Source organism: Salvelinus namaycush, chromosome 20 (genome assembly GCF_016432855.1).
Source record: "Salvelinus namaycush isolate Seneca chromosome 20, SaNama_1.0, whole genome shotgun sequence".
Taxonomy (NCBI): domain Eukaryota; kingdom Metazoa; phylum Chordata; class Actinopteri; order Salmoniformes; family Salmonidae; genus Salvelinus; species Salvelinus namaycush.
In genome coordinates, this window is record NC_052326.1 from 41,719,075 (window position 1) to 41,742,151 (window position 23,077).

Sequence of the window (23,077 nt, forward strand, 5' to 3'; positions counted from 1 at the left end):
TAATAATTTAAGAACAATGGGAACCTGGTCCTAGATCAGCACTCCTACTCTGAGTCGCTTTATGAATACAGTCCCTGTTAGCCTAAATAGAAAACCTGAATAACACAGCTAGCGAGATAGATATAGGCAATTCCACGGTAACAGAATTACGATTTGACTAATTTTTCACTTTAAAATGCATGCCAAACAAAAGCCATGGATTTTAAGTTTAACAAATCATACAACTTCTCTACTGTGCTGTCCAAACTTGTGAAACATAGATGTCTATGATTGATTCAGATTTGGTCTGGCCAGGGCTGACTGATTTCAACTACTTTTCAGGATGCTACAGTAAATGGAAAGAGGGTAGGTGACATTAACTGGCGAGAGAGTGAGTGAGAGGGAGGGTTGTCCAGACTGTTTTCACAGTCTTGCTTTGAGCACCAGATGACAGAAATAGAAGAAGAAAAAAACGTAGGAGCTGAACATAACAGTATGTCAGTGGGAGGACAGTGGCAAACTGTGGTTTGTGACTACTATGATTTCCCATTGTAGCTAATTCAATGCAGAAATTCCGTTACTGTTTTTTTTGGGGGGGGGAATTAGAGTTTTAATCACTTAATAATTCCTAAACAAACTTGATGTCAGGGCTCCTGAGTGGCGCAGCGGTCTAAGGCACTGCATCTCAGTGCTAGAGGCTACAGACCCTGGTTCGGTCCCGTGCTGTATCACAACCGGCCGCGATTGGGAGTCCCATAGGGCGGCGCACAATTGGCCCAGCGTCGTCCGGGTTAGGGGAGGGTTTGGCTGGGGTAGGCCATCATTGTAAAATGAGAATTTGTTTTTAACTGACTTGCCTAGTTAAATTAATAAATAAAAAATCTGTAAAACACTACAACTAATTGGTAGGTCTACCTTTACTTGTTACTTCTGTGAACTTGAATTATCCTCCACGAGGGAGAGAAATTAGAACATTTCTGAGACGTGGGTTTTTGGTAACAGAATTACAAGGCACAAAGCAATTTTTCTTAAACTTACTGAAGGCAAATCATTTATCCCAAACTAACTATAAGTGTTGATTTTAGTTGACAGGGGTCTTCAACATTGTGTTTCTAATATCTTAAATAAAATACATATTTAAGTAAAGTGTCATCTCTGCATTATACAAGCCTCCTTTTATGGAGGCTTTTATAGTTGATCCAAATATGAAAAACATTGTAATTGATTAACATAACCTATCAATTACATAACATGTCATTAACTTCACATTTCATTAATATAACCTATCAATTACACGGGTTATGTAAACTCAATAAGTGGCAGACCAAATAACCATGTCAAGTATTGTGTATGTAACACCTTTTAAATTACATTTATGACAGCACTAGTATGTGAGGGAAATGGTAAAAAAAATGGTTTTGTGCATATTGGATTCATTTGGATGGGTAATCATCACAGACACAGTGCCTTCAGAACGTATTCATACCCCTAGACTTTTCCAATTTTTGTTGTTACAGCCTGAATTCAAAATGGATTAAAAAATATATAATCTTACCCATCTACACACAATGCCCCGTAATGGAAAAGTGAAAACATGTTTCTAGGAATGTTTGCAAATGTATTGAAAATGAAATACAGAAATATCTCCGTTTATATGACTATTCACACCCTTGAGTCAATACATGTTAGAATCACCTTTGGCAGTGATTACAACTTTGCACACCTGGATTGTACAACATTTACACATTGCTCTTTTAAAAAATCATAAATCTGGTTGTTGCTCATTGCTAGACAGCCATTTTCAAGTCTTGCCATTAATTTTCAAGCAGATTTAAGTCAACTGTAACTAGGCCACTCAGGAACATCCAGTGTTGTTTTGGTAAGCAACTCCAGTGTATATTTAGCCTTGTGTTTTAGGTTATTGCCCTGCTGAAAGGTGAATTTGTCTGTTGGAAAGCAGACTGATCAAGGTTTTCCTCAAGGATGTTGCCTGTGCTTAGCTCTATTCCGTTTATTTTTATCCAAAGAAAAAACCTCCCTTGTCTTTGCTGATGACAAGCATACCCATAACATGATGCAGCCACCACCAGGCTTGAAAATATGTGGAGTGGTACTCCGTGATGTGTTGTGTTGGATTTGCCCCCCAAACATAACGCTTTGTATTCAGGACATAAAGTTAATTTCTATGCCACATTTTTTGCCTTTTTTTTTTATTGTAGTGCCTTATTGCAAACAGGATGCGTGTTTTGAAATATTTTTATTCTGTACAAGCTTTCTTTTCACTCTGTCATTTAGGTTAGTATTGTGGAGTAACTACAATGTTGTTGATCAACCCTCAGTTTTCTCCTATCACAGCCATTAAACTCTAACTGTTTTAATAAAGTCACCATTGGCCTCAGTGAAATCCAAGAGCGGTTTCCAGGGTCTGTAGTGAGTTAGGAAGGACGCCTGTATCTTTGTACTGACTGGGTGTATTGCTACACTATCCAAAGTGTAATTAATTGACCTCACCATGCTCAAAGGGATATTCATTTCTGCTTTTTATTTTATTTTTACCCATCTACCAATTGGTGCCCTTCTTTGCGAGGCATTGGATAACCTCCCTGGTTTTGTGGTTGAACCTGTGTTAGAAAGTCACTGCTTGACTGAGGGACCTTACAAATAATTGTATGTGTGGGGTACAGAGATCAGATAGTCATTCAAAAATCATGTTAAACACTATTATTGCACACAGAGTGAGTCCATGCAACTTATGTGACTTGTTAAGCACCTTTTTACTGCTGAACTTATTTAGGCTTGTCATGACGCTGGGTTTGAATACTTATTGCAGTGTTTCCCAAACTTTGTTCACGGGACTCCATGAGGTGCACGTTTTGTTTTTTTCCCGAGCACTACACAGAATATTTAAATATTTAAAGCTTAAAGATGAGTTGATTATTTGAATCAGCTGTGTAGTACTGGGGGCAAAAACCAAAACGTGCACCCTTTGGGTTCCCGAGGACTGAGTTTGGAAACACTAGCTTATTGACTCAAGACATTTCAGCTTTTCCTTTTTAATTCATTTGTAAAAATGTTGAAAAACATAATTCCACTTTGACGTAATGGGGTATTGTGTGTAGGCCAGTGACACAACATCTAAATGTAATCCATTTTAAATTCAGGTTGTAACATAACAAAATGTGGAAAAAGTCAGGAGGTGTGAATTCTTTCTGAAGGCGCTGTAGTTTGCCCGTCAACTCTTATGACCAAGTATGAGCCTTGCCAAGTTTGCTGCTCCACACATTTATAAGATACATGACATAAAATATCTAATTTCTAGCTTTGCAGCACACTCTGCATCTTTCATTAATAGGAGAACAGTAGACTTAAAGTGCGTGAGAGAATGTCTATCTTGCCTGTGTGGGTGGGATCTGTGACACTCAGACCTGAAACAGTCGTTTCATATTCATCTGAAGGAACAGTGTCTGACCTGCACTGAGACTGTATGTAGGCTTTTGTATGTGAGTGAGGTGAGAGAAAGGGGCAGAGAGACCATGCTCTGTGTGTCTATTGGGTTAGTCTGTTCAAGGGAAGGCACAGCCTGAGTGGCAATGGCCAGTTATGTAACTTAGCTCTTATGTAATTGGCCAGCTCGCTCACACTCTCTCTCTCTCTCGCTCACACACATAAATACACACACACACACACAAGCTCCTTTTACTCTTTTCTCTCTGACTCTTTGAGAATGCAAGCTTTGGAAGAGGGCAGAGTAAAGTGATGACAGTTTATAATTTACTGTATTGTTCTATTGCAAGCACTTCTCTGTCTTAGATGACGAAAGTGAAAATGAAACCATGTGATTGATAATGATCTACTTGCTAATGTGATTTATGTTATCATGCTTTTGTTGTTTTTCCACATTTTCGTTCTGTTTTCTAACCCCCAACAAGACAGCCCACTTCACAACAATGAACTCCACACATTTTGCCAAGCTTAAAGAGAGTTAGCCAAAATTACATATTTGTTTCCTTACCCTGAATTAGCCTAGGTCAACTACCCCTTTAAATGGGGTCTCTGCTTTGTTGTTAGACATAATGGCTAAAGCGATGTGTACTCTATTTGATTGCAGGTACCCCAAGTGAGGATGTGTAGGTAATGCTCTCTGAGCTCTGCGGGACGCCATGTCTGAAGAATCGATCTCAGGAAGTGACCTGGACCCTAGCGTTAACAGTGAAGAGGAGGATCTGGAAGAGGAAGAGGAGGAGATTGATGATGATGGTGACAACGATGGGGATGATGAAGATGATGCAGTCGGTGAGTGGCGGGGGGGAATGTGTCAAATCCGTAGAAGTTGCCTCTAGTTTACTACTCACAATTAATACCAGTCAGAACAGAAGACCACATTCTAGAAGTAATTCTAATTCACTTTAAATGCTATATTTGTTAAAGGTAGAATAGGTGATACATAAAGTAAACAGCACTTGTCCACTGTTGTTGTGCTGCAGCTACCACGTTGCAGCAGAGCGAACCGTACCCATCCACATGTGCAGATACTCTGTGCGAGTGCATCGTCTTGCATTGCGCTCAATATTCTCAGTTCATCCTGCTGCTCAGGGCAACGTCATATCGCTGAGTCTGTGTTAAAATGGTTGTACAGCAGTCTGACGCAAAATATCTTTATTTAAAATGTGAACTTATGTAGTCAACCAATCAATTACACAGAGTATGTGTCCCCAATGGCACCCTATTCCCTACATTGTGCCTATGGTACCTGGTCAAAAGTAGTGCACTACAGAGGGAATAGAGTGTCATTTGGGACACACAACAGTCAGGTAGTGAGCCAGGCACTTGGAGAGAGTCTTCGGAGGCACCGTGTCCCACATTGTTACAGACGGACTAGTGTCAACAACATGTTAGAACAGACAGAACCACAGGCAGGAGAATGCAGGTTTTGATGAATGCTGCTCCAGCCTGGAGCTGCCTGCATCTGCTCTGAGCAACGCCTCCAAACTATGTGTTCAATGCCAAGAATGTGAGAGGCTTCCAGGGGTAAGGAACACCAGGCAAGGCCCCACTAAGTCTCACAGCCTGGCTACCTAGAAGGATGGGAGACTAATGAAGACACTGGATGCGTCCCAAATGGCACCCTATTCTCTTTCTAGTGCTGTACCTTTGAGCAGGGCCCATAGGGCTCTTGTAAAAAGTAGTGCACTATTAAGAGAATAGTTCCATTTGGGACACAGACATTGTATGTAACATGTCTTACTGGGGTTAGACAGTAACAGCCATGAATGAACCATAGAGAAAATGATTATTTGGCTCATAAAAGAATACAATAGTTAGGATTTAAGGACGATTTCCCAGACACATCATTAAGCCTGATCCTGGACTAAGAATTTTGTTCAATTGAGATTCTCCATTGAAAGTACCCCAGAAACTGATCAACCAATGCTTTGGTAAGGGAAAGGGGGATATCTAGTCAGTTGTACAACTGAATGCATTCAACACCATTCAATAGTGTCCAAGGGGGATTGGAGAAAATTCCCAACAAACAATGCTTTCCCAAAAGGGTTTGTCTATTTCTCTAACCCTATTGGCCAGTTTCCCAGACACTGATTTAATAATTAGTTGACTGATTGATGTCATTCTCTGCTCCTCTGTTCCACAGAGCGGCCAGAGAGTGGCCATGGCAGTACAGAGATGGAGACCCAGGGAGGGAGGGACTCCCCCTCAGCTACCTCACCCTCGGAAGAGCCTCCCTCTGGGCCCCCGTCTCAGCCCACCTCCAGGCCTTCCTCCCAGCCTAACTCGAGACCTGCGTCTCGCTCCCAGCCCCCGTCTGGCGATGGCTCCCAGCCCTCATCCCGTCCTGAGAGCCCCAGTCAGGACAAGCCCTTTGTGGACAAAAAGCCCGCCTCCAGGCCTTCCTCCCAGCCCAACTCGAGACCTGCGTCTTGCTCCCAGCCCCCGTCCCGTCCTGAGAGCCCCAGCCAGGACAAGCCCCCTGCGGGCAAAAAGAAGAAACCAAGGGCATCCAAGGCTTCAAAGTCCCAGGCCCCTTCGTCCGGTCCTGAGAGCCCCAGCCAGGACAAGCCCTCTGCGGGCAAAAAGAAGAAACCAAGGGCCTCCAAGGCTTCAAAGTCCCAGGCCCCTTCGTCCGGTCCTGAGAGCCCCAGCCAGAACAAGCCCTCTGCGGGCAAAAATAAGAAACCGAGGGCCACCAAGTCTAAGGACCCTAAGCCTGCTAAGACCTCTAAACCAGCACACATGAGGAAGAACATCAGGTATTTGTTTGATAGGTTTGATAGGTGCCAATGTATAATGCACCCTCTCTTCTAACCTATCCCCCTCCTCTCCTCTGACCCATCCTCCTTTCCTCTGAACCGTCCTCCTCTCCTCTGACCTGTCCTCCTCTCCTCTGACCCGTCCTCCTCTCCTCTGACCCGTCCTCATCCTCTCTTCTGACCCGCCCCCCCGTCCTCCTCTGACCCGTCCTCCTCTGACCCGTCCCCCTCTCCTCTGACCCGTCCCCCTCTCCTCTGACCCGTCCTCATCCTCTCTTCTGACCCGCCCCCCCGTCCTCCTCTGACCCGTCCTCCTCTGACACGTCCCCCCATCCTCCTCTGACCCGGCCCCTTCTCCTCTGACCCTTCCCCCTCTCCTCTGACCCTTCCCCCTCCCTTCTGACCCGTCCCTCTCCCTTCTGACCCGTCCCTCTCCCTTCTGACCCGTCCCCCTCCCTTCTGACCCGTCTTCATCCTCTCCTCTGACCCGTCCTCCTCGTACCTATCCTCCTCCTCTTCTCTAACCCGTCCTCCTCTTCTCTAACCTGTCCCCCTGTCCTCTAACCTGTCCTCCTCTCCTTTAACCCATTCCCCTGTCCTCCTCTCCTTTAACCTGTCCACTGTCCTCATCTACTTCAACCAGTCTTCTGTGCTCTCGTCTAACAAGTCCTCCTCTCCTCTAACCCGTCCTCCTCTCCTCCGAACAGGAAGCTGCTAAAGGAGCACCAGATGGAAGCAGTGACCAAGGCAGCCCAGCAGGAGGAGTTAGAGAGGCTGAGGCGTCTGGAGCAGCAGAGGAAGGACTATACAGCACCACCTGTCACAGATTGTCCTCCCCCAGGTGAGAGTTCTACCCCAAACCACCCTCTGGACAAAGAAAATACATTTGGAGGGGGGGGGGGGGGGGGGCTTCAATGGAGACACTCTTGCGAGAGAGCTCTGCTTGTTTCAGCAGAAGAGTGGGGGAAGGGTGTGGGCCAGTGAATGTGACAGTCAATGTGTGTAGGACTAAGGGAGAAAGTAACCAAACCGAATCGTGCTAGTTAGACAAACTTGTTGCGGCCTGTCTTTGCTGCATCAAATCGTTGTAAAGAAGCTAGCTAGCTACAGTAGCCAACTAGCTAGCTAAAGTAGCAAGGCTAATTGAGGCTATTTTGAGGCGTCCTTGTCTACAACAACTCTATTCATATGAAACGGCCTACTTGTTGGTTGATCATTGTAGCCTACGCCTTCTCATTTAGCCAACTTAATTTGGTTATTTAAATTCCATTTACCATTGATTAGAAATCTCCCACTTCACTTGCTACACATGGAGCCTCTGACTGTAGCACCACTTCTACTGGTGCCTCTTTTTTATGGGGTGCACTCATAAACACTGTCAAACTGTTTTATTAACATGTAGTTGGGGCAGAGGTCTGTGTGGGGTTGTGATTCTGAATGTCTAGATAGCTAGCAAGAAGCTGCAATGTGGGGAATTGTAGGTGGCACTTTTCAGCTAGTTTTATCATGTTCTAGATACCATGTTTTGACTCATATCAAGTCTATGCTAATACGGCAAAACTTCACTAGCTAGCTAACCAACAACTGTAACAATATATTTGAGACAAGTGCTCATTGTGCAAATGTATTTGGGTTTTCAGTAAACATTGGAGACAAAATATAGTTGATATATTGTCGATATATTGTCAACAATCTAAGCCAACCCCGTCTGTTTTTCCCCATAGTTGTGCACATGTCGGTTTTCTTGCCAAACAACCAACCCGCCTATGTCAAATAGATAATTTTAGTACATTTTAGACAAAGCCCCCCCCAAAAAATGTAATACTTTCTGATGTACTGTGCTCATCCCTTCTCTTTCGATCTTTCACTTATACCCTGACTACACCGCTCGCGTCACGTGCTTGTTGCAAAATAAATGTAGGAATCTATGTTATTCAATTATTGCACCCACACTGCTTACGTGCGCCAATGAACGTCTGCGTTGCCAAGGGCTTAAATAGAAGTCATTCTTATTTCTGACGCAGATCGCGCTGCAAGTCCTGCCTCTCCCATCTCTTCATTGGTTTATAGAAGCAGGTACCCACGTGCCATCTCCTCATTGGTTATAACCACATGGGTGATTGAAAGACGAACTGTTGCCGGTTGTCGTGGTAATACTATGAATGTTTAGATGCCAATCACCATATAAGTTAAATGATGAAAAGGCCTGGAAGGAGGAGAGATGACTAGAAACTATTCGGTTGACCGTCTTTGTGTGGATTAGAGGTTGACCGATTAATCAGAATGGCGGATTAATCGGGGCCGATTTCTAGTTTTCATAACAATCGGAAATCGGTATTTTTGGACGCCGATTTTGCCGATTTAATTTTATAAAATTACACCTTTATTTAACTAGGCAAGTCAGTTAAGAACACATTCTTATTGTCAATGACGGCCTAGGAACAGTGGGCTAATTGTCTTGTTCAGGGGCAGAACGACAGATTTTTACCTTGTCAGCTCAGGGATTTAATATTGCAACCTTACGGTTAACTAGTCCAACGCTCTAACCATCTGCCTCACGAGGAGCCTGCCTGTTACGCGAATGCAGTAAGAAGCCAAGGTAAATTGCTAGCTAGCATTAAACTTATCTTATAAAAACAATCAATCAATCATAATCACTAGTTATACCTACACATGGTTGATGATATTACTAGTTTATCTAGAGTGTCCTGCGTTGCATATGATCGATGCGGTGCGCATTCGCGAAAAAGGACTGTCATTGCTCCAACGTGTACCTAACCTTAAACATCAATGCCTTTCTTAAAATCAATACACAGAAGTATATATTTTTAAACCTGCATATTTAGCTAAAAGAAATCCAGGTTAGCAGGCAATATTAACCAGGTGAAATTGTGTCACTTCTCTTGCGTTCATTGCACGCAGTCAGTGTATATGCAACAGTTTGGGCCGCCTGGCTCATTGCGAACTAATTTGCCAGAATTTTACGTAATTATGACATAACATTGAAGGTTGTGCAATGTAACAGGATTATTTAGACTTATGGATGCCACCCGTTAGATAAAATACGGAACGGTTCCGTATTTCACTGAAAGTATAAAAGTTTTGTTTTCGAGATGATAGTTTTCGAATTCGACCATATTAATGACCTAAGGCTCGTATTTCTGTGTGTTATTATGTTATAATTAAGTCTATGATTTGATAGAGCAGTCTGACTGAGCGATGGTAGGCAGCAGCAGGCTCGTAAGCATTCATTCAAACAGCACTTTACTGCTTTTGCCAGCAGCTCTTCACAATACTTCAAGCATTGCGTTGTTTATGACTTCAAGCCTATCAACTCCCGAGATTAGGCTGGTGTAACCGATGTGAAATGGCTAGCTAGTTAGCGGGGTGCGCTCTAATAGCGTTTCAAACGTCACTCGCTCTGAAACTTGGAGTAGTTGTTCCCCTTGCTCTGCATGGGTAACGCTGCTTCGAGGGTGGCTGTTGTCGATGTGTTCCTGGTTCGAGCCCAGGTAGGAACGACGAGAGGGACGGAAGCTATACTGTTACACTGGCAATACTAAAGTGCCTATAAGAACATCCAATAGTCAAAGGTATATGAAATACAAATCGTATAGAGAGAAATAGTCCTATAATTCCTATAATAACTACAACCTAAAACTTCTTACCTGGGAATATTGAAGACTCATGTTAAAAGGAACCACCAGCTTTCATATGTTCTCATGTTCTGACCAAGGAACTTAAACGTTAGCTTTCTTACATGGCACATATTGCACTTTTACTTTCTTCTCCAACACTTTGTTTTTGCATTATTTAAACCAAATTGAACATGTTTCATTATTTATTTGAGGATACATTGATTTTATTGATGTATTATATTAAGTTAAAATAAGTGTTCATTCAGTATTGTTGTAATTGTCATTATTACAAATACATTTTTTTTTAAATCGGCCGAATAATCGGTATCTGCTTTTTTTTGTTCTCCAATGTGCATTTCAGATAAAATAACAAGGTCATCTACTCCGACAATTAATCCACACTAGAGGTCGACCGATATCGGTATCGGCGTTGGAAAATCATAATCGGTCGACCTCTAGTGTGGATTAATTGTCGGAGTAGAGTACCTTGTGCATTTCAGGTAAAATAACAACCTAATGTTTATATATCAGGTGAAATTAGCTAGCAACAGCAAGGAAGCTAAATAGGACAAATTAGCTAGCAAGTGCAAGCTAAATTGCCATAAATGTTTAATGCTTTTCGACCGGTCCCCAAATGAATGTCATTGGTTCAGAGTTTGTTTTGATATTTTAACCTGCGTGTCCTGATCGCGTTTGGTGTGGGGGGACAAAATAAATTTATGCACGATGGCGCACGCATGCAGCCTGTTTGGGTTCCGTGTTACCCGTATCCTGCTCTGCCTGTCTGTGTCTTTCTCTTTCTCTCTCTTTCTTTCTCTCATTATTCTCTGTGCATTTCCCCCTCTCCTCCAATAGAATCGGTGTTGAGGCCTGGGGAGGAGGATTGTCAAGGTCAGGGGTCGTTAGAGGCTGCTTTCCTAGCCAGGCAGGACGTCATCTGCCTGGACAGCAGTGACAGCAGTGAGGAGGAGGAGAAGCAGGAGGATGTCAAGCCACCAGCTATCCCCATTATCAGACTGGCTATCAGACCCGCTGTCAGACCTGCTATCAGAGACGGTAAGACTGTAGGAGGACTGCTCAAACAAAGGGAACAACCACAACTCTCTGTCTGTGTCACAAATTGAACCCCGAGACCCTATGCACTTGTGGAGATCTGAGACTATTTGATTGGTGTAAGCAATATGGTGTAACTTCCCCATAGCCTATCTATCAGAAGGTAAGGCGGCGCTATTAACATATTTCTTAGACCTGTCCAATCCTCTCAGATCTCCACAAGGGCAAAGAACTTTATAGGTAGAACCTTACAGTTATAACGTTCCTTGGTTGCACCAACAGGAATATATATACACAGTAATTGGTTAGCTGTCAGGTTACGAACGCTTAATGGCATGAACTATGAATATCAATTTTCCTCTCTCCAGGACCACAGTGGAAATAAGTGTGTTATTTTGTTGTTTTTAACTGTGTCGTTTACCCGAATAATAAATATATCTAATCAATCAAATTCCTCCCAGACGTGATCGAGCTGAGCTCCGGGGACGACGATGCCCTGCAGATCAGCAGTGAGTCGGCCAATGAGGACGAGGACGAAGGTGTGGGGGGCACGGCGGAGAGCAGCGGCGCGCACATCAACGACTCGCTCAACCAACCAGATGCCCAGGGGAGGGTCCTAGTTAATATCAACCACCCCGCAGAGGAGGAAGACCTGTTCCTCGCCCCACAGCTGGCCCGTGCCGTCAAACCTCACCAGGTACGTTAACTAATGCACGTGCGCACACACACACACACACAGCAGCACCCTGCAGAGGAGAAAGCCTTGCCCCACAGCTGTCCCGTGCTGTCAAACCTCACCAGGTACGTTAACTAATGCACGTGCGCACACACACACACACACACAGCAGCACCCTGCAGAGGAGGAAGCCTTGCCCCACAGCTGTCCCGCGCTGTCAAACCTCACCAGGTACGTTAACTAACACACACAGACAGCAGCACCCCACAGGGGAGAAAGACCTGTACCTCACCCCACAACTGGCACGTGACGTCAAACCTCACCAGGTACACTAACTCACACACACACACACTGCTGCAACATGGGAGATGGTGTCACAAAGGCAGACCGGGTACAAGTAAAAGTGCCTTGACTGCATGCGTTATTTAATTGAGTTCATTCTCTCTTCCTCCATCCCTCATCTCCTTCTCACTCCTTCCCCCACTTACCTCCCCCTCTCTCGCTCCATCTCTTTCCACCCCCTTCTTTCCTTCCTCTCTCCCTCCCTCCCCAGGTTGGTGGGATCCGGTTCCTCTATGATAACCTGGTGGAGTCTCTGGAGCGCTATAAGGGCAGCAGCGGGTTTGGCTGTATCCTGGCCCACAGCATGGGTCTGGGCAAGACCCTGCAAGTCATCTCATTTATAGACATCCTGCTCAGACACACCGGGGCCCACACCGTACTGGCCATCGTCCCTGTGAGTAGACCGTTAAGGAGATGATGAGTGTGTCTCGCTCTCTTCTCTTGCTTTCTGTCTCTATTCTCCCATTGCTCTCTGTTCATCTCCCCTGTGTGTGTCTCTCTGTGCGTGTGTGTCTGTCTGTGAGCACAGCTGTGTCTTTATCTCTCTCTTTCTCCCCAGGTGAACACCCTTCAGAACTGGCTGGCGGAGTTTAACCTGTGGCTTCCCACCCAAGAGGCCCTTCCCCCTGATAGTGACCCTGCCATCCTCACAGGACGCACTTTCAGAGTCCACATCCTCAATGACGAGCACAAGTATGTCACATTTTATATTGTAAAGCTGACTAACACACTGCACTGTGTGTCAATTGTATACTGTCGTGTGTGTGTGTGTGTGTGTGTGTGTGTGTGTGTGTGTGTGTGTGTGTGTGTGTGTGTGTGTGTGTGTGTGTGTGTGTGTGTGTGTGTGTGTGTGAATGAACACTTATTTTAACTTAATATAATACATCAATAAAATCAATTTAGCCTCAAATAAATAATGAAACATGTTCAATTTGGTTTAAATAATGCAAAAACAAAGTGTTGGAGAAGGTAAAAGTGCAGTATGTGCCATGTAAGCAAGCTAATGTTTAAGTTCCTTGCTCAGAACATGAGAACATATGAAAGCTGGTGGTTCCTTTTAACATGAGTCTTCAATATTCCCAGGTAAGAAGTTTTTGGTTGTAGGAATTATAGGACTATTTCTCTCTATACCATTTGTATTTTATTAACCTTTGAATATTGGATGTTCTTATAGGCACTTTAGCATTGCCAGTGTAACAGTATAGCTTCCATCCCTCTCCTCGCTCCTACCTGGGCTCAAACCAGCAACACAACGACAACAGCCACCCTCGAAGCAGCGTTACCCATGCAGAGCAAGGGGAACACCTACTAGAAGGCTCAGAGCGAGTGACGTTTGAAACGCTATTAGCGCGCACTCCGCTAACTAGCTAGCCATTTCACATCGGTTACACCAGCCTGATCTCGGGAGTTGATAGGCTTGAAGCACAGCGAAGAGCTTCTGGCAAAACGCAGGAAAGTGCTGTTTGAATGAATGCTTACGAGCCTGCTGCTGCCTACCACCGCTCAGTCAGACTGCTCTATCAAATCATAGACTTAGTTATAACATAATAACACACAGAAATTCGAGCCGTAGGTCATTTAATATGGTCGAATCCGGAAACTATCATCTCGAAAACAAGACGTTTATTCTTTCAGTGAAATACGGAACCGTTCCGTATTTTATCTAACGGGTGGCATCCCTAAGTCTAAATATTCCTGTTACATTGCACAACCTTCAATGTTATGTCATAATTACGTAAAATTCTGGCAAATTAGGCGGCCCAAACTGTTGCATATACACTGACTGCGTGCAATGAACGCAAGAGAAGTGACACAATTTCACCTGGTTAATATTGCCTGCTAACCTGGATTTCTTTTAGCTAAATATGCAGGTTTAAAAATATATACTTTTGTGTATTGATTTTAAGAAAGGCAATGATGTTTATGGTTAGGTACACATTGGAGCAACGATACGCACCGCATCGATTATATGCAACGCAGGACACGCTAGATAAACTAGTAATCCATGTGTAGTTAACTAGTGATTATGATTGATTGATTGATTGTTTTTTATAAGATAAGTTTAATGCTGTGATTGTGTGTGCCCTACAGAACCACGGTGGCTCGGGCTAAGGTAGTGGAGGACTGGTCCAGGGATGGAGGTGTCCTCCTGATGGGGTATGAGATGTACCGCCTGCTGTCCCTGAAGAAGAGCTTTGTGACAGGCAAGAAGAGGAAGTCTAAGAAGCCCCAGGGACCCGTCATCATCGACCTGGACGAAGAGGAGAGGCAGCAGGAGCTCATGAAAGGTAAGGGGTCAGTGGTTAGAGGTCGCTGCAGGGCCCACTATAGGTGTTCTGGGGCCGGAGTAGTAGTAGTTTCAAATTAGGAGTGCTGATCTAGGATCAGGTCCCACATGTCCAGCTAATATTATTTATTGTGATCTAAAATGCAAAACTGACTCTGAGAAGCTTTATGAATATGAGATAATGTATCACCAATATAATGATACAATACTGTAGGCTGACACTGGATGAGTAATGCCTTGAAATAAAACGGCATAAATTACAATATTAAAATGCCACGGGTGATGAATTGCAATGACATTCTACTACTAATAATAGATCAGAGAACGTTATTATTTTATCCATTCATCATAATTTTTCTCACACACCTACAAACACACACACCTGTACACACACACATTCTCCCAACCTGTGTTTTACTCTCTCACTCCTCCTCCTCCTAGGTATGGAGAAGGCCCTGGCCAGACCCGGTCCAGACGTGGTGATCTGTGATGAGGGCCACCGCATTAAGAACTGCCACGCCAGCACCTCGCAGGCCCTGAAAAACATCCGCTCCAGGCGACGTGTGGTCCTCACAGGATACCCCCTCCAGAACAACCTAATAGAGTACTGGTGCATGGTGGACTTTGTCAGGCCTGATTTCCTGGGCACCAGGCAGGAGTTCAGTAACATGTTCGAGAGGCCCATTCTGAACGGGCAGTGTGTGGACAGCACGCCGCAGGATGCCAGGGTGATGAGATATCGAAGTCACGTCCTCCATAGTCTGCTGGAGGGCTTCGTCCAGAGGTGAGAGCAGAGAAGAGTGCAGACTATTTTTTATTTATTCACCTACCTCTCCTCACCCTTTGCTTTTTATATCGCTCTTTCTGTCTCTCTCACTCTCTCTTTCTCGATTTCTCTATCCTCTCTCTTGTCAAATATGGTTTCTCATCCTAAATCAACCCCTCACTCTTAGCCCCTACTCTCTCCTATAGATCTGTGAAGGATTGGTTAGGTGTATATGCAGTCTGATAATAATCCCTGTCTGTCCCAGGCGAGGCCACGACGTACTGAGGGACCAGCTCCCCTCCAAGGAAGAGCATGTGATCATGGTGCGCCTGTCGCCCCTGCAGAGGGCCCTTTACACTGAGTTTATGAACCGCTTCAGAGAGGCAGGCAACAGCGGCTGGCTGGGCCTCAACCCACTCAAGGCCTTCTGCGTCTGCTGCAAGGTGAGGCTGAGATTGCTGTACTGGTGCTGTGGGATTAGACAGAGACAGACAGGCAGGCATACCACAGACCACTCAAACTCAACTCTGGACCTCAAAGTCAGTTCCACTGCATTTTTTCAATTAGAGACTGATTTAGTGGGTGCAATTAATTATCAGTTAGAACAGAAAACCAGCAGGCTGCGGACCTCATAGGGTAAGAGTTGAATACCTCTGCCATAGACCATAGTGAAGATAGGGTACTGCTGTGGGTTAGTTAGCATAGCCAGGATATACACCCCGATCTTAACCTGGAATCAGTAACATTATTGAAGTCAGTCCATTGATGTGTGCGTAGATCTGGAACCATCCTGACGTGCTGTACGAGACCCTTCAGAAGGAGAACCTAGCCAACGAGCAGGACCTAGACCTGGATGACATCACGGCGGCCGCCAACCCTCGCTGCCCCGGCGCCAGCCTGAAGGCCAAAGTTGCCGACTCAGCCAACAGCCGGGTCAACGTCGCCCTGCCCCCGCTCAACCCCATCCAGGAGAGAGCCAATCAAGTCATCACCTACGAATGGGTACGTAACGCCACTCTCTCAACCCACAGGCTGGCATGGGTACGTATCACCACAACACCACTCTCGACCCACAGCTGGCTGGGAACTTGTTAGATACTTCTCCTATGTTAGCCTGGGTCTACCCGAAACGGGTAGAAACCTATAGCCTCACCTACCTGAGTTTGTCCAATAAGAAATGCTTGTTTTCACGTTCAGTTGCAAAGCATTTTGCTGCGGTATGCACTAATGAATACAACCCTGGTTAAACCAGACTGAATGCTGTTCTCATTATTGCATGAATTTCCACTGTAAGGATTCTGAAGTTGTATTGTAAAACCTAGGGATGTAACGATTCACTGATACGCGTCGTTCCCCAGATTAAATGTTTTAAGATATGAGCGCATTGGTACACGGGACCCCAAACCGATCCAAATGTAGCATTCATAGGTCAGAAAATCAATTCAAACGTTACAAATCGCCTGTTCATAATTTTTTGGGGCTGCTCAAATTACTTTCTTTCTACCTTCAGAAAATACCTCATCTTTTGTGACCACTGCTTCCTCTCCTTAAGGGTCGAACTTAGCATGCCATTATGTTGACAGTCATTGATCTACATGTCATTTTGCATGCCAAACAACCCCAGGCAATATTAGTAGCCTAGTCAAACTGCATGCTGTGCGCAACTTTGCGCGCCCACCAACGAGAGGCAGGCCCCGATCTGACACATCTACGTGTCACAGGATAGCATTCAAATGTTTGTAAAATTGCTTGCACAATCTTAGTCTTGATTAGTTGAGTGACAACTGGTGTAATTTGATAGGTTATTTTTATATAATGCGCTTTTGAAAATGGTGTTTTACGGAGACACAACTCATCTGGCTATTTATGCTGATCAGGGTTTACATTACATTTTATTTCCGTTGTTCAGGTTCACCATCAGCAATAATTGTGCTAGTTTTGCTTGAAGCAATCAGTATATGGTCATTTGTAGATATACAGGGTAAAGTTGATCATTTCATAACGAGGACAGCAATCACTTTTTCTACCCGCACTGCACAGTTGAAGCGGCAGAAGAAGAGAATCTCACTAACCATTTGATTATTAGATGGGGGTGGAATCCAAAGTTGTGCTATATATTCATTGGCTATGTCATAGCTAATTTTTACAGATAAATGTTGATAAATTACTTGCTGTAACACTTTTAATCTGCAAAAATGACATTCATTAGTGGGTGATGGTGGCGGGGAGACAAAAAGCAAACATTGCCCCCCAACTGGTAGTGTGTTGGTAGATATCAAGTTTCCCTTATGGCTCAGCTCAGGTGCCTACATCCACCATATACACTAGCCATTTTGAGCCTGTAATTGAACCCACAAATGCTGATGCTCCAGATACTCAACTAGTCTAAAGAAGGCCCGTTTTATTGCTTCTTTAATCAGCACAACCGTTTCAGCTGTGCTAACATAATTGCAAAATGATTATCTAATTAATGATCAATTAGCCTTTTAAAATTATAAACTTGGATTAGCTAACACAACGTGCCATTGGAACACAGGAGTGATGGTTGCGGATAGGTTTACAGAGGCCCATTATGTAGATAATACATAAAAAAATAATAGTCGTTTACAACATTAACAATGTCTACACTGTATTTCTGATCAATTTGATGTTATTTTAATGGACAAAAAAATGTGCTTTTCTTTTAAAAACAAGGACATTTCTAAGTGACTCCAAACTTTTGAACAGTATAGTGGATGTAGGCACCTGAGCTGAGCCATAAGGGAAACTGGGCACCACTACCAGTTGGGGGGCAATGTTTGCTTTTTGAATGTGTTTATGAAACAAATGTTAGTGCATCGCATCCAACCAAATCTTTTCAAACAAAAAAGTATCGTTCCTGTATCGTATCGGAGCCCATGTATCGAATCATCTTGAAAGGGAAAGATGCACATCTCTAGTAAAACCTAAGACGTCCTCGTTGGTGTGAAAGAATTACCTTCATTCACCCATCTCCTGTCCTGTTCCATGTATCTCTGTCACTCCAGGCCAAGGACATCATGAACAACTACCAGACTGGGGTTCTGGAGAACTCTGCCAAGATGCTGCTGCTCTTCCACCTGATCGATGAGAGTGTGAGCAGAGGAGACAAGATCCTGGTCTTCAGGTTGGACCTCTTCCTATGTCTGACATGGACCACTTCATCCAAACACTCCCTATGAGCATAGTCATACTTAGACTTCATTGTCCTTAGAGAGACTGGAAATTAGTGTTTTTGCTTTTCACCTGGAAATATCCATGTGATACTAACTGACTTGAATGTATTTTTAATGTGTGTGTGTTTGACATATGTCCATCAGTCAGAGCTTGTCCACCCTGACAGTCATTGAAGGCTTCCTGTCCAGACGGCCATTGCCAGCAGGCCGAGTCTCCCCTGACAACCAAGGCCAGAACCAGACCTGGGTCCGCAATATCAACTACTACAGTGAGTCATCATCCACACAAACACACACATGGCACGACCCTGTTCCCATGGCAACCACTACTACCCAGACCCTGTCGTCATTATTCCCATGGCAACCCTTTGACTCTTCACTTGTGCTAGCTCAGCTGTGATTTGAACCCAGATCCCACTAATGTACTCTGTTGTTCCAGACTATTAGACTAGTTAGCTTGTTTTCACATCCTGTCCTGTGGAATATTTTGGCTTCAATCCACTAACTGAACAAATCTACGTCTCTAATCTCAATCAGTCTTTCTGTGATTTCTCATATCCTATATAGGGATGCACGATATATCGGTGAACATATCGGAATCAGCCGATATTAGCTAAAAATGCCAACATCGGTATCAGCCCGATGTAACGCCGATGTTAAAAACCGATGTCAAATCTACCGTGCATACCTATATAATGTAGGTACATGACGTAATGACGCTATGTAAAATTTTGCGCTACACGTGCAACACAGCATTCCTAACCTGGCCCACACAATGTCTGCTGTGTGGATCAAGCAGTCAACAAGTTGAGCAGTCATTTGAAAGAGTAAGAAAATTTCAGCAAGACAACTCAAAGGCGAAATCCATTAAAGCCAAGATAATGGAATTCATTGCCCTTGACAATCAACCATTCTCTGTCGTGGGTGATGTTGGCTTTCGCCGACTGGTCGAACACCGGTACATACTACCAAGTGCTCTATTTTTCATAGAAATCCTGGTTGGGAATGAAACGACTGAATAAATGAACAATGAAACAGCACAGCAAGTAAGTGAAAGAAATAGGTTTTGATTATGTTTTACTGGTAATGGGGACATATGTAAATGTAAACAAAATAACTTTCTGGTGTGTGTGTGTAACCTTTATTTAACTAGGCAAGTCAGTTAAGAACAAATTTTTATTTACAATGACGGCCTGGACGACCCTGGGCCAATTGTGCGCCGCAGTATGGGACTCCCAATCACGGCCGGATGTGATACAGCCTGGATTTGAACCAGGGACTGTTGTTACTCCTCTTGCACTGAGATGCAGTGCCTTTGACCGTCTGCGTCCGTGTGGGTGTGTGTTAACTATTTAACTGTATTAGAATGCTTAAAAGGCAGCTAACATTTTAAATATTGGTATCGTATTGGGGGGTTTTTTGCAAGGAAGATATCGGTATCGGCCAAAAATGTCATAGCGGTGACATAGCTATCTCCTCGCCGCCTCCTCAACTGTCCTGTAAGGAAAGGTCCAGGGTCTCCATCAGATCTTCTTCTCCAATGGGTTTGGAAATGGAGGCAATAAGAGACAATGTGAGAAATTGATGAAAGATGAATTAAGAAAGAGCCATGCTTTTTCTCAGCCATTGATCTCTGGGTTAATTATTTAAATATACTGCCCCCTACTGGATTGGCTACCACACTACACTAGATACACAGTGTATGTGTCCCAAATGGCACCATATTCCTTAAATGGTGCACTACTGTTGGCCAGACCCCTATATGAGCCCTGTTCAAAAGTAGTGCACTACATAGGGAATAGTGTAATTTGGGACATCACCTATTTGTCTGGAATCGCCCCATGATGCTGATGTAGTGAATGTGTCGGTTGTCTCCCCCAGGGTTGGATGGGAGTACGTCTGCCTCCGAGAGAGAGAAACTCATCAACCAGTTCAACGACCCAGAGAACACCTCCACATGGGTCTTCCTCTTGTCAACAAGGTAATAGACTATACAGACACACTGATACACACACATAGAAATGTAAGTGAAATTGCTGTTGTCTGCCCCTTCTAGTAATTATATTTCTATACTTATATATTCTTCACTCAAATACACAACAAACGCTGTGTTTACACAGGCAGCCCAATTATGATAATTTTTTTCACTAATTGGTCTTTTGAACAATCAGATCAACTCTTTTGTTGGACAAAATATCAGAATTGGGCTGCCTGTGTAAACGCAGCCATATACACTCAATTAGACACACTCGCGCACACAAAGATATTTATTCACACACATTGGAATAGTATATTCTCCCTCCCTTTTACATACACTTTGATCAGCCATTCACTTACACAAACACACTTGCGCATGTTGTTAATAAGCCTGGGTTGTGACATGCAGGGCGGGCTGCTTGGGTGTGAACCTAATCGGGGCCAACCGGGTGGTGGTATTTGACGCGTCATGGAACCCGTGTCACGATGCCCAGGCGGTGTGTCGGGTGTACCGTTATGGCCAGAAGAAGCGCTGCCACATCTACCGCCTGGTCTGTGACTTCACCCTGGAGAAGAAGATCTACGACCGGCAGGTCTCCAAGCAGGGCATGTCTGGTAAGACAGAGGGAGGGGGGTTAGGTTGGGAGAGACAGTGGGGGGGTGACGGTGATGATGCTCCTGTGTGTGTGACAGGGCATGTCTGGTAAGAGAGTGTAGTGTGTGTGGTTAAATATATTGAATGTTGGATGGCATGATATTGAAGTTGAAATGCAAATGACGGCATAGTACAGGGGAATCTCAGTGGTCAGTAACACACTGTGATTGGCTATGTCCAGTGGTCAGTAACACACCGTGATTGGCTATGTCCAAGGTCAGTAACACACTGTGATTGGTTGTGTCCAGACCGCGTGGTGGACGACCTGAACCCGGTACTGACTTTCACCCGCAAGGAGGTGGAGTCGCTGCTGCACTTTGCAGAGGAGGAGCCTGACCTGGCCAAAGCCCCTCTGCAATCTCACGAAGAGATGGAGACGGTCATCAGCCAAGCCTGTCAGATCTACCCCCACCTCATCACTAAGGTACACTCACTCACTCACACACACACAGATACACACTCACACATATACACAGTTTTATAGGTACACTCGGTACTTGATTGGTGTACCTAATAAACTGGACACTAAATATATATACACACCGTCATGTCATGGATACTGTATTAATATGGTACACACACACACACCACCCACACTAACATCCCTGTTGATCTGTACCCCACCAGGAACCCTTCCATCATGAGTCTCTGCTGGTGGACCGGAAGGAGTCCAAGCTTACTAAAGCAGAGAAGAGAGCTGCTAAGAAGAGCTATGAGGACGAGAAGCGTGCCTCTGTGCCCTACTCTCGCCCCTCCTACGCCCACTACTACCCAACCAGCGACCAGACCCTCACCAACATCCCAGCCTTCAACCAGCGCAACTGGCGAGTCGTCCAATGAATTCGTTATCCTACCCCTATCATACAGCATCCCTAACCAATCCTTCAACAGCGCTGTGTAAGCCTGTTAAGCAGGCCTAAACAACAGCCTATCCATACAAATGATCCTTCTAGCCTCCAAACTCAACCATGCCATCTGCAGATATCATCAGTCTAGAAGACTGTCCCACATCAGAATGTGTAATGATATGATCCTCATGTGTTTTTGAATCCCCTAGGCGTCCCATAGCTCGGGGTGATGAGAAGCCCATGGCCAGCGTCCGGCCCGTCCAGTCCACCCCCATCCCTATGATGCCTCGCATGGCGGGCATGGGCATGGCCGGCTCCAGCTCCGGGGTCAGCTTCCCGGTCAACTACCTGCAGAAGGCCGGTGTTTATGTCCAGAGGATCGTCACTACCACTGGTACAATACATATCCCTGCAGGGACAATAACGTTTTAATTGAATTGGTACTGATAGACACTGATACGCTTGGTACGGGTCCTGTTCATTAGGGCACATCGTGTCAAAACGTTTTGCCAAGTACAATGACAATTAGCATTTCTTATTGGACAAGGTACTTCCCTGTTTCGGAGCGGTTTCTTCTGTTTTGGGCCTAATGAACACGACGGGTTAGGAGTTTTAGGAATAACTCCTGGTCTTGGGTCAGGTGAAATGCTTTGGGGCTGCATTATGATAGACCAGTGATATAGGATCTATGTCCCAAATGACACCCTATTCCCTATAGAGTGTATACTACTTTTGACCAGGGCCTACAGAGAATAGGGTGCTATTTGGGATACTCCCGTGGTATTGTTTGGAAATAATTTAACTCTTTCTGTTTGCGCCTTCAGATATAGTGATCCCTGGAGCCAACAGCACCACGGATGTCCAGGCACGTATCGGTGCAGGAGAGAGCATCCATGTGATCAAAGGGTCAAAAGGTGATAATAACATATACTGTAGAAGATGTACCTCATATCTACCTGCATGTGTAGTTCAATTAATTCTCTACATACTCTAATTGAAATACTGTGCACACCTTGGAGAGCGGTTTACAATATCCACATGGACACCTGAATTCCCAGGTTATCTCATTTATATAAAGGGCTCGGTACTTTAACCTAAGAATCAAAACTGACTGGTGCTTCCCTGCATGCTTATTTTTATGTTTCTTACTTTACCTTATTTTTTCCTAAATATTTGTATAGTTTTATTAGCTAATGTCGAGAGGAGAGCATTCAAGTTGTTGTGCACACTTCTCTGTATCCTGTGCATATGACAAATCAAGTTTGAGTTGATATCCGCCATTAACTGCTGTCTTCCTCACAGGTACCTACATTAGGACCAATGACGGGAGGATTTTTGCCATCCGCTCAGGGAAGCTCAGCAGAGCAGTGCAGGGAGGATCTGCTACTAACAGAGGTGC

At 44.5% G+C, this 23,077-nt stretch overlaps 1 protein-coding gene across 1 annotated transcript in view; it reads left to right on the plus strand.

Moving 5' to 3' along the window:
- The window catches only part of LOC120065370 (helicase ARIP4-like), a 28,188-nt gene that overhangs the window by 1,225 nt on the left and 3,886 nt on the right, over positions 1–23,077 (plus strand). The window contains exons 2-21 of the mRNA XM_039016312.1: positions 4,088–4,272; positions 5,627–6,242; positions 6,950–7,083; positions 10,736–10,936; positions 11,395–11,630; positions 12,163–12,345; positions 12,511–12,644; positions 14,043–14,239; positions 14,680–15,022; positions 15,270–15,447; positions 15,782–16,006; positions 18,031–18,149; positions 18,343–18,467; positions 20,080–20,179; positions 20,585–20,790; positions 21,079–21,254; positions 21,458–21,654; positions 21,888–22,072; positions 22,503–22,592; positions 22,981–23,073. Of these exons, the coding sequence (XP_038872240.1) occupies positions 4,140–4,272; positions 5,627–6,242; positions 6,950–7,083; positions 10,736–10,936; positions 11,395–11,630; positions 12,163–12,345; positions 12,511–12,644; positions 14,043–14,239; positions 14,680–15,022; positions 15,270–15,447; positions 15,782–16,006; positions 18,031–18,149; positions 18,343–18,467; positions 20,080–20,179; positions 20,585–20,790; positions 21,079–21,254; positions 21,458–21,654; positions 21,888–22,072; positions 22,503–22,592; positions 22,981–23,073 (3,871 nt within the window). The 5' untranslated portion in view covers positions 4,088–4,139. The remainder of the gene's footprint in view (positions 1–4,087; positions 4,273–5,626; positions 6,243–6,949; positions 7,084–10,735; positions 10,937–11,394; positions 11,631–12,162; positions 12,346–12,510; positions 12,645–14,042; positions 14,240–14,679; positions 15,023–15,269; positions 15,448–15,781; positions 16,007–18,030; positions 18,150–18,342; positions 18,468–20,079; positions 20,180–20,584; positions 20,791–21,078; positions 21,255–21,457; positions 21,655–21,887; positions 22,073–22,502; positions 22,593–22,980; positions 23,074–23,077) is intronic.